This window comes from Mustela nigripes, chromosome X (assembly GCF_022355385.1).
Source record: "Mustela nigripes isolate SB6536 chromosome X, MUSNIG.SB6536, whole genome shotgun sequence".
NCBI classification, from domain to species: domain Eukaryota; kingdom Metazoa; phylum Chordata; class Mammalia; order Carnivora; family Mustelidae; genus Mustela; species Mustela nigripes.
Window position 1 is genome coordinate 26,622,237 of NC_081575.1, and position 12,347 is coordinate 26,634,583.

General features: G+C 35.5%; 1 protein-coding gene across 11 annotated transcripts in view; it reads left to right on the forward strand.

The window, feature by feature from the left end:
• THOC2 (THO complex subunit 2) overlaps nucleotides 1-12,347 on the forward strand; it is a 113,265-nt gene that overhangs the window by 22,738 nt on the left and 78,180 nt on the right. For all 11 annotated transcript variants that reach the window (XR_009401407.1, XM_059385820.1, XM_059385824.1 and 8 more), the window contains exons 4-7: nucleotides 544-595; nucleotides 4,845-4,915; nucleotides 5,782-5,903; nucleotides 6,464-6,597. Coding sequence is in view for 10 of the 11 variants with exons in the window: in XM_059385820.1 (XP_059241803.1) it covers nucleotides 544-595; nucleotides 4,845-4,915; nucleotides 5,782-5,903; nucleotides 6,464-6,597 (379 nt within the window). In the remaining variant the exon portion in view is untranslated. The remainder of the gene's footprint in view (nucleotides 1-543; nucleotides 596-4,844; nucleotides 4,916-5,781; nucleotides 5,904-6,463; nucleotides 6,598-12,347) is intronic.

Below are 12,347 nucleotides of genomic sequence, written 5' to 3' on the forward strand. Positions count from 1 at the left end.
CAAACATCAGTGCATAAAGAAAATAAAGATAGATTTTTGGTAATTGTTTTCATCTTCAGAGTATCTTGAGTTATGGAATGACAGCTTGTAATTGTTTTTGTATTTTTTACGATACCACTGTTCCGATACCACTAGGACTTTTGCATAAGTCAGTGTTGATTCAGGCATGAGCACATTTAAAGTTGTAGATAAAAAATGTACCATTTTAACAGTAGGTTTAAGGTACCCAAATTCCGGTGGTTTCTAACATGAAACTTCACTGGAAAAGTGTCATTCATTAATGCTCTTTAATATTTTCTCAGGTGCATGTTAGATTTTTTAATCAAGTTTTTTATCAGCTTTTTTCATGGTAGACATTTAAACGTTTTTTTTCCAACTATTGTCTCTTTCTGTTTTCTCTGTATTATGAAACTTGAATTTTATTATTTAGGGGTTTGGGGTTTTGTTAGGTTTTAAGTTTTACTGAAGAGTATTATTCTGAAACCAAACTTGCTAGTGTGCTATTCTTGTATTTACTATGAATAATTATATTTTTATAATTAGGAATTTCGTGAGGATATGCCCTCCATTCTTGCTGATGTATTCTGCATATTAGGTAGGTATCAAACCTTTATTTCACCTGTAAAAGTGCTGTTTGGTAGATTAATGTACTGTGTTTAGGTAAAATGTTTTCTTTCAAATTTGTAGAAACTAGATTATATTGTTTTTTTTAATTTATAGAGAATATAGTGTTATAAGTCAAATGTTAGTATGATCACTGTTTATAAACTAGCTTTGGACACAATTTATAATTGAAATAGTTTGAGTTTTGCAGAATGTATGTTTATATAAAATTGAGCTAAATTAAGTCATTTCAAATTAAAAACTAAGTTTTTTAAAGTTCAGTTAGTCTGAATTATTCAGATTTTAGTAACCACATATTTAATCTTACTCAGTGGAGGTTATCAATAAATGTCAGAATCTCAAACTTAGGACACTCAAGAGGTATTTACTTTGCTATTATACTCTTTTGATTCTTCTTAATTTTAGAAAGAGCAAGAAGAGCCAAAGTAATCAAAAGTACTTTTGTTTTGAGGATGAGAAACCAGCTTTGGAAATAGCAACTTCTCTATTTGTCCAGAATAAATAAGAATTTATGCAAGATAAAAAAGGATATTTCTTTGACTTAGAACAAAAGGTAGTGTCCCTCCATGGGAAGCATGGATTTAAAAAATAATGTATATTATAAATTTATTTCTCTTAATTTTAGATTTGAATTAAAATAACTTTGAGCACAGTTTTCCCCATCAGTGTTATGCTTTCTAAAACTTTGATCTAAGAGAAACGTTTACCAGACATTATAATATTCACTTTAAAATTAAATAAGACATCCTCTGAGAGTTTGTCAAGCTGGAGTGAATTAATTTAGCTCATTAATCTTAATTCCTAGAATAGATAGGTTACTTAAATGTCTTACTGAGAATCTGGGAATTTGATCTCATCAATTCTGAATGCCTGGTGCTTGATCCTTCAGGATGTTTAAGATTTCATAACAGCAGTAATGTCAGAACAGGTCAAAATGTATGTGGACTGTGAATGGTAAATGAAAAGAGCAGACCACTGATGGGGTGACCGTATGTCGCACTTTTGTTTTGTTTTCCCTGGCATAATTAATAGCATCTTATTTCAATTTTATAAAACTGTCCTGGTTTGGATATAAAGTATAAGTTCATATTGTCTTTTGAATTGATTTATGCCAGCAACAACAACAAAACCTTATAAGTTTAATTTCTTAAAGCAGGTGCTAAAGGTATTACATTATGTTATATATAAATATAACTTGAAACAAATTTTAAAATAAAACAAAAATTTAAAAAATGGTTTTTACTATAAATTTATAGGACTGAAAGAGTGATTTGTAGGTAACATTTTGTGGAAGCGTTTGTTCCTTGATAGTGTCAGCAGTATGTTTTATGTCTTTGGATAATTATCAGCTATCAGTTTACTTGTAAGTTTGAGTAACTTCTTTATTGATTTATTCTATTAGGATATATTTTCCCTTTGTAGTTAGTTAGTAATATGAATTATTGTTACAAGTCATTGCTTTTTATTATTAATGTAAATTTATGAGGATGTTTGGTTGTTCTTGGGAAATTTCTTTTAGCTGGTCAGTTTTTTTTTAAAGATTTTTAAAAATTTATTTATTTGACAGAGGGAGAGAGAGATCACAGGTAGACAGAGAGGCAGGCAGAGAGAGAGGGGGAAGCATCCTCCCCGCTGAGCAGAGAACCTGATGTGGGCCTCGATTCTAGGACCCTGGGATCATGACCTGAGCCGAAGGCAGAGGCTTAACCCACTGAACCAGCCAGGTGCCCTATCCAGTCAGTTTTTGTAAGCGAGATTAGAATGGCAAACTTGGAACGAGAAATTTCCCTCACCTGTCCCTCACTCATGCACCTTCACCGATAGCAGAAATAAAAATGGTCGAAGGATGACTCCAGACCAAACTAGGGGAATAGGAGTAAGAATGGGAGCTGCCTCTAATAATGATATTGGCGATAATAATGTAGATGCAATTTTGGGGGCACCTTCTCTGTTCTAAGCATTGTGTTACACATTTAATTTCATTTTAATCTTTACAGCAACTTATGTAAAGTAGGTGTGCAGATCAGAAAATTGAAGCTCAGAGAAGGGATTTTTCAAGGCCATATAGCCAGTAAAGCAGGGTTTGAACCCGGGTCTTTCTGGTTCCAGAGCCCATAATTTTTTTTTTACTATATCATGTTGTCTTTCTGGTATTTTAAGAGTTATAAGAAAGATCATTGGTGTACTTTCCTGGTTAAGGTTACAGTTTTCTTTAAAAGACTATGTAAGGGGGCACTTGGGTGGCTCAGTGGGTTAAAGCCTCTGCCTTCGGCTCGGGTCATGGTTTCAGGGTCCTGGGATCAAGCCCTGCATCGGGCTCTCTGCTCGACGGGGAGCGTCTTTCTCTCTGCCTGCCTCTCTGCCTACTTGTGATATCTGTCAAGTAAGTAAGTAAGTAAATAAATCTTAAAAAAAAAAAGAACTATGTAAGGATGAGGGGGCCTGAGAGCTATATTAACCTGGAGAGGGAAGTCTGATGTAATCTGATACACTGATGGGACCTCTGAGCTGGGTGGGTGGTTGGTGATACTAGTACTTAGCGTTGGAAATGGTTGAGGGCTTTTTAGTAAAATCATAGGGGTAATTAAAGAGAATTTACTAGGTACTGATTCAGGGTTGATAACTAAGGGATAATGAATGAATTTATTAGAATAACTTCGTTAGGACAAAAAGAAGAAAGAAACAGGGAAGACATAATTGTGATAATGGAGTCCTGTATTGATTGTTGAGATAGCTCAGCAAAGTAGTTTACTGAGGTCCTATTAACAAACATTTCTTAACATGGTCAGAACCCAGAGAGTGGTATCTTGATCAGGTCAGACGGCTGAGAGGAGAGCAGACTTGGCTTGAAGAGGATGAACCTGCTATCCAGGTGCTCTGATCATAGAGGGACTTTGGGGGTAGACATTAGGGACTTTCGGGCCTTGGTAGATAGATGTTGGTTAAAAGAATGGGCCCAGGTTAGTCCTGAGCCCTCAAGGTCGGTATTCTTGAAATTCTAGCCTGCGGAGGAACCAGAAGACGGGCTAACAGGGAGACAACTCGGAGTCACTGGAAGGGATTGATGAGATACACATGGATTAAAAGTCTAATTGAGAGAATGAGATTGTATTGTAGGTTATGTTGTGTAAATTATACCCTGAAATTCTCTTAGTACACTTGAGCTGACCATGTGCTTAGCTGCAGTGTCCAGGATATTGGGAAATGGCACTGTCCAAGGTGGGAAAGGGGAGAAGAGCCAGGAAAATGTGGATATGTTTGATGATAAATTCCTTTCTCTTTTGATTCTCAGTGATGGCAATAGAAAGTAAACTGAAGCAGATCAGTGGTAGGACGTCTGGGGAGAATTATGGAACCCTTAGAAGACAATTTTTATTATATCACTAAGATTGGTGTCTCTTGTAAATTAAAAGTTGACCTTAATATAGTAATCGTTAAAGCAGTAATCCTGAGATCAGTTTTGTAATCCTGTCAATCCTGGTTGACTTTCTTGATGCTTGGCATTAAGAACTAATTGTTTTATTTCCTCAATACTTCATAAAAGTTTTTGACAAATTTTTCTGAATAAGCTACCAAAACTTGGAGGTTTCAGTTTCTTAATAGTTCAGTAGGAAGAAAATAAAAACCATGAATAAATTTTTGTTCACTATTTGAATTGTAATTCAAAATAGGGTGTTAAAAATATTCTTTTAATACTGTCTTTTTGTAGAGTTGATGGCCAGGTAGTTTGGTTAGAATATGGTACCAAGGTGGCCAAGGTCAAAGGTTTAATCTTCACAAGTAATAGGATCTTTTAGTGTTAGAAGAGATCTTTGTTGTCACCTAGTTCAATTCTGCACCTGAAGAAGGAATCTCTTCTTTAGCATCTCTGACGTGTTGCCATTTAAACTTCGCTTGAATATTTCCATTTTTGAAAACATTTTTTTGAAGTTTTGTTGCTTCCAGTGCCATAGCCTGTAACTCCTGTGTAATCAGCTTACCATTTTATGGATATGCCATTGGTCACAGGGTCAGTCTGCAGTATCAGGAGAAATTAATTCTGAGCATTCATATACATATGAAGGACAGTTACTGCTTACTATAGTTTCAAATTCTTTTCCAATTTCAGAACGAGGCATTTTAAAATGAGCTAATTTTAAAGAAAATAAGTATCTTATAGTGCTGGAGACAGTCTGGAAAAATCAATCAAACTTTCATCTTTTTTTCTTCCATCATTATAGATATTGAGACAAATTGTTTAGAAGAAAAAAGCAAGAGAGACTATTTTACACAATTGGTATTAGCATGTTTGGTAAGTTGTAAAAAATACTTTCCCTTTCTAGATTTTTACATTGAACAGTTGTAATCACTGTTAATCATGTTAATGGAGGAAGATATTGACATTGAGTTGGCTATTCATTATAAGGTGAGATTTGGATTTTGAAATGGAATGCTTTGTAAAATTAGACATGCTAATTATTTGTGAAATATGCATGCTTCATATCACTTAAGCTCTCTGTATATATCAAACTTTAGATGATACTCCTGATCTAGTAAGTTCCTAAATAAGGAAAAGGTAAGAATCTATCAAGTGAGTAGAAATGATGTGGACAGCTTTTAAACTGAACGGTTTTTCATAAACTCTTTATTAGGGAAGGAGAAAAAGAATGGAGGTAGCTTAGAAATAATAAATTCTAGAACTTGTCATAATCGTTGTCTAGTAAACCATTTTATGTTCATAAATTTAGAACCAAGGAGAAGTGCTGTTTCTCAGAAATGGAAGATGTCCTTGTCTTTGCTGTGCTAGAATTTGACTTAAACAGTAGAAACTAATGAAGGCTGAAGTGCTGTATTAATCTTAAAGAAAAATTCAGTTGGCAGACACAGTTTTAATCCATTTCATCTGTAGTTCTTGTCATTTATAGACTGTGTACAGCACGCATAAAATTTTTTAGTGAGTTTTATTTGAAGAGCTATATGTCACATTTTTCAGTATTTGGAGAGTCATCATTTTTGTTAAATTGGAGCTTTTTTTTTTAAAGTAAATCAAAAGTTGTTGATATATATTTAATGTGATTTTTAATATTCTTATTTGGGGAAAATTATTTTGAATGCATTTAAATGGTGGATGTATTACAATGCTAAGGAATAAATGATCTTTAATATTTTTTAATACAGTATTTAGTTTCAGACACAGTTCTAAAGGAACGCCTGGATCCAGAAACATTGGAATCATTAGGGCTTATCAAACAATCACAGCAGTTCAATCAAAAGTCAGTTAAAATCAAGACAAAACTCTTGTAAGTACATTTATCTTTATGTTGCACATCAAGTATCTGAGTATGTTTCCTTAGTTCTCATTTTGATGTTTCTAATGGCAGTTTGAAAAATTTTTTTTGTTGTTGATGTTAGCATGTCTTGTGTTTTTTCCTTTTAAAAGAAGCCTAGGATTATTGAGTCAGTAGTGAACTCCATCTGTGTAAAACCAGTGTTAACTTTTCTCTGTATTAGAAGTTAAAATAATATTTAGTGTTTTTATTATTACTAGTAAAATAATTTACAAGTATGGCTATGCTCTAGGTATTTTCTTAGCAGTGGAAATAGTGGCATGTTATGTTCCTTGAGATTAGCAGTATTCTTTCTTTGTGTTACTAGTTTTCTCTGTGTAATTAACATTGGGGTGTCTCTTATGAATCACTGTTAATTTCTGTTTTAAAAATATACAAAGAAGTAAAACTTTAACAACTGTTCTTATACTTGTTCTATGTAAGAGGGGAAAAATCAGTGAGAAGAATACATTACTTGTATGCATGCTTGTTAATTGAGTTAATTTTATCCCTTTTATGATGTTTAATTTCAGTTATAAGCAGCAAAAATTCAATTTGTTAAGAGAAGAGAATGAAGGTTATGCCAAGCTGATTGCTGAATTGGGGCAAGATTTATCTGGAAATATTACTAGTGATTTAATCTTAGAAAATATAAAATCTTTAATAGGTAAGACATATATCTAATAATAGTATGTGTTACTAAGTTTTTTTAAACTGTTGGAGAATATCTGTAAAGACAAAATGAATGCATTCCCCCTTATAGGTTTCTTTTTTTCAATTAAGAAATGAGAGAAGTGTCTAGCTTGTACTTTTAAGATTTTACCAGTACAAATAAAATTTGGGATGATATTTATGAGAAATACTTTTGTCAGTACTACCTGTGTGTTTGTATTTATTTCCTTTTTAATTATTATTATTTTTTTAAATTTTACTATTTGTTTCAGGAGTACAGTTCTGTGATTCATCAGTCTTAGGCAATGCACAGTGCTCACCACAATGCATACCCTCCCCAACGTCCATCACCCAGCCACCTCATCCCACCTACCCACTGCACTCCAGCAACCCTTAGTTTGTTTCCAGAGATTAAGAATCTTATGGTTTGTCTGCCTCTCTGGTTTCATTTTGTTTTATTTTTTCCTCTCTACCCCTATAATCCTCTGCCTTGTTTCTCAAATTCCACATACGAGTGAGATCATATGATAATTGTCTTTCTCTGATTGACTTATTTCGCTTAATATAATAACATCCTTTAGGTCCATCCACATTGTAAATGGCAAGATTTCATTTTTTGATGGCTGCATAATATTCCATTGTGTGTGTGTGTGTGTGTGTTTGTGTATGTGTGTATGTATATATACATATATATATATATATATATACACCATATCTTCTTTATCCATTCATCTGTCAATGGACATCTGGACTTTTTCCATAGTTAGGATACTATGGACGTTGCTGCTGCAAACATTGGGGAACAGGTGCCCCTTCAGATGACTGCATTTGTATCTTTGGGGTAAATACCCAGTAGTGCAGTATGTCATAAATACCCAGTATGTTGTAGGGTAGCTCTATTTTCAACTTTTTGAAGAAGCTCCATACTGTTTTCCAGAGTGGGTGCACCAGCTTGCATTCCCACCAACAGTGTAGGAGGGTTTCCCTTTCTCTGCATCCTCACCGACACCCGTCATTTCCTGACTTGTTAATTTTATCCATTCTAACTGGTGTGAGGTGGTATCTCACTGAGGTTTTGATTCGTATTTCCCCATTGCCAAGTGATACTGAAAACTTTTTCATGTGTCTGTTGGCAATTTGGATGTCTTTGCAGAAATGTGTGTTTCCATCTTCTGCCCATTTCTTGATTGGATTATTTGTTCCTTGGATGTTGAGTTTGTTAAGTTCTTTATACATTTTGGATCCTAGCCCTTTATCTGATATGTCGTTTGCAAATATCTTCTCCCATCCTGTTGGTTGTCTTTTGTGACTATTTCTTTTGATGTGATAAAGCTTTTGATCTTGATGAAGTCCAAATAGTTCATTTTTACCCTTGCTTCCTTTACCTTTGGCAGTGTGTCTAGGAAGAAGTTGTTGGAGCTGAGGTTGAAGGGGTTGCTGCCTCTATTCTCCTCAAGGATTTTGATGGATTCCTGTCTCACATTTAGGTCTTTCATCCATTTTGAGTTTATCTTTGTGTATGGTGTAAGGAAATAGTTTCATTCTTCTGCATGAGGCTGTCCAGTTTTCCCAGCACTGTTTGTTGAAGAGAATTTTTTTTTCCATTGAATACTCTTCCCCTGCTTTGTTGATTAGTTGACCATAGAGTTGAGGGTCCATTTCTTGAGTTCTCTATTCTGTTCCATTGATATATGTGTCTGTTTTTGTGCCAGTACCATGCTGTCTTGATGATGACAGCTTTGTAATAGAGCTTAAAGTCCAGAACTGTGATGCTACCAGCTTTGGTTTTCTTTTTCAACATTCCTCTGGCTATTCAGGGTCTTTACTGGTTCCATACAGATTTTAGGATTATTTGTTACATTTCTGTGGAAAAAGATGATAGTAACTTGATATGGATTGCATTAATGTATATATTGCTCTAGGTAGCATAGACATTTTCACAATATTAGTTCTTCAAATTCATGAGCATGGAATGTTTTTCCTTTTCTTTTTGTCTTCCTCAATTTCTTTCTTGAGTACTCTATAGTTTTCTGAGTACAGATCCTTTGCCTCTTTGGTTAGATTTATTCCTGGGTATCTTGTGGTTTTGGGTGCAGTTGTAAATGGATCGACTCCTTAATTTCTTGTTCTTCTGTCTCATTGTTGGTGTATAGAAATGCATCTGATTTTATGCATTGATTTTATATCTTGCCACTTTACTGAATTCCTGTATGAGTTCTAGCACTTTGGGGTGGAGTTATTTGGATTTACCACATAAAGCATCATATTCTCTGCAAAGAGTGAGAGTTTGACTTCTTTGCCAATTCGGATGCCTTTTATTTCTTTTTGTTGTCTGACTGCTGAGGCTAGGACTTCTCTTACTATGTTGAACAGCAGCGGTGTTAGTGGACATCCCTGCTGTGTTCCTGACCTTAGGGGAAAAGCTCTCAGTTTTGCCCCATAGAGAATGATATTCACTGGGGGTTTTCGTAGATGACTTTTATGATACTGAGCTGTGTACTCTTTATCCTTACACTGTGAAGAGTTTTAATCAAGAAAGGATGATGTACTTTGTCAAATACTTTTTCTGTATCTTCTGAGAGTATCATATGGTTCTTACCCTTTCTTTTATTAATGTAGTGTATCACATTGATTTGTAGATGTTGAACCCAACTTGCAGTCCAGGAATAAATTCCACTTGGTCGTGGTGAATAATTTTTTTTTTTTTTGTGAATGATCTTTTTTTTTTTTTTTAAAGATTTTATTTATTTATTTGACAGAGAGAAATCACAAGTAGATGGAGAGGCAGGCAGAGAGAGAGAGGAGGAGGAAGCAGGCTCCCCACTGAGCAGAGAGCCCGATGCGGGACTTGATCCCAGGACCCTGAGATCATGACCTGAGCTGAAGGCAGCGGCTTAACCCACTGAGCCACACAGGCGCCCGTGAATGATCTTTTTAATGTAATTTTGGAACCTGTTGGCTAGTATTTTCATGATAATTTTTGCATCCATATTCATCAGAGATGTTGGTCTGTAATTTTCCTTTTTGGTGGGTTATTTGGTTTTGGGATCAGGGTAATGCTGGCCTCATAAAATGAGTTTGGAAGTTTTCCTTCCATTTCTATTTTTTGGAACAGTTTCAGAAAAATAGGTATTAATTCTTCTGTAAATATTTGGTAGGATTCTCCTGGGAAGCCATCTGGCCCTGGGCTGTTGTTGGAAGATTCTTTATTATGGCGTTATTTCCTTGCTGGTTATGGATCTCTTCAGGTTTTCTGTTTCTTTGTGGTTCAGTTTTATACATTTTATACATTTCTAGGAATGTATCCATTTCTTCCATATTGTCTAATTTGTTGGCATATAGTTGCTCATAATATGTTCTTATAATTATTTATATTTCTTCAGTGTGAGTTGTGACCTCTCCACTTTCATTCATGATTTTATTTATTTGGGTCCTTTCTCTTTTCTTTTTAATAAGTCTGGCCAGGGGTTTATCAGTCTTACTAATTCTTTCAGAGAACCAGCTCCTACTTTCATTAATCTTTTCTGCTGTTCTTTTGGTTTCTATTTCATTGATTTCTGCTCTAATCTTTATTATTTCTCTTCTCCTGCTGGGTGTTTTTTAAAAAATTATTTATTTCTTTAAAAGATTTTATTTATTTATTTGACAGACAGAGATCACAGTAGGCAGAGAGGCAGGCAGAGAGAGAGAGAGGGAAGCAGGCTCTCCGCTGAACAGAAAGCCCAATGCGGGGATTGATCCCAGGACCCTGAGATCATGACCTGAGCCGAAGGCAGAGGCTTAACCCACTGAGCCATCCAGGTGCCCCGTGCTGGCTCTTTTTATTCATTTCTATTCTCTCTGGTATTTCTATCAAAATAAGCAAATGTGAAACTTAAATAAAATCTTTATCGAACTCTCGAAACATGGAGATGTTTAGTTTTTTTTTGTTTCTTTAGAAATAATGTTTTTTTTAAAAGATTTTATTTATTTATTTGCCAGAGAGAGAGAGAGAGAGAGAGCGAGCACAGGCAGGCAGAGTGGCAGAAGGCTGAGGGAGAAACAGGCTCCCAGCCAAGCAAGGAGCCCGATGTGGGACTCGATCCCAGGACGCTGGGATCATGACCTGAGCTGAAGGCAGCCGCTTAACCAACTGAGCCACCAGGCGTCCTGTTTAGTTTTTTTGAGCTTGATTTAAAAAATACCTTTACAAGGGACTTTGATGTATACCTTATTTTATCTTTACAACAACCTGTTAAAATAAGTGCAACAGATGTTGTAAAAGATAGGGAAGTGTTATTCGCCCTACCTTTTAAGTAGAATTTCTTCAGCTTTATTCTTTTTATTTGTGTTGAGCATTTGAAGGAAATAGTTGGCTTCTGTAGAAAGGAGGAATGAATGGTAGAAAAGTAGTGTAATCCTGATTTTTCAGAATGGGAAGAGTTTTTGCTCTTATTTGTTAGGTGTTGTGCTATCTTAGGGAAGATTTCACAACACATAGGTGTCTTAGATTTTGAGACCTGTTGTAGAAGTCATGTTCCCTGCTTTACTGGTTATATTTTAGAGGATGCTCATGCTCCACTTCTCAGTTTTTTCTCCACTTTTGGAAATTTATGTTTGACTAAGAAAGAGAGGGGAAGTATTCCAATCCTCATTCCCTTGCTCCATTCCTGTGTAAAACAACCTGGATTAAACTAGATTTACTACAGTTACCTTTGTTTTTAGCTTAGGCTTTTGGTGATCAGCAGGTATAGCAGGTAAGGAGCCTTTACTTTAAATTTATCCTTTTTAAAAGTTTCTATTTAAATCGCAGTTAACACAGTGTAAGTGTAATATTAGGTATATCATATAGTGGTTCAACACTTTCATGCCACACCCAGTGCTCACAAGTGTACTCCTTTATCCCCATCACCTTTTTCACCCCTCCCCTCCCCTTTGAAGTGAGTCTAGTTCTGGCAGCTGATTTACTGTCTTTGCTACTTCCTTCTGTTGTCATTGTACCACCAAGACTGGTAGCCCATGGGCTTCAGGGCTCTTGCTTAACTTTGTGGCAGTGACCTATTTTTAAAAAGCCTCCTGTGGGGTTTCTTTTCTATTCTTTTCAGGGTCGGCTCTACATTTTTTCCTGCAGCATTTTGATCTAGCTTGAGGTGCTTGCTTGGCAATATTGCTTTCCTAAAGGTTTGTCTTTCCTTATATCCTGTCATGTACTCTTTTAAGATATTTCTCATGTAAAAATTTTTATGCTGGGGTGCCTGGGTGGCTCAGTCAGTTGAGTGGTTGAGTGTCTGCCTTTGGCTCAGGTCATGATCTCCATTGGGCTTCCTGCTCATCAGAGAGTCTGCTTCTCCCTCTCCCTCTGTCTCTCCCTCCCCGCCCCTGCCCCATGGCCCTCCCCACTGCTCTTTCTCTCTCTTTCTCTCAAATAAATAAATCTTTTAAAAAAAATTTATGCTATGTAAACTCTGCACTTGTTTTTGTTTCTATTTTATGTATTTGTTGACATTTCTTGTCTGTCCTTGTTTCTTCTAATTTTAGTCCTTGTGGGTTTATACCTTTTTAGTCCTTTGTTATGTTAGGAACATTTCAAAGAGATTTTCTTGAAGTTATGCTTTAATCTAACTGGGAAAGTACACACTACTTTCTTATCTTGAACGTGGCTCCTACAGAACAGGTTACATTACTGTCTGTGAAGAACAATGTGGTAGTCAACTGCAAGCTCATGATATACTTGGATATTCTTTGAATATAAAGAATTGGATCTCT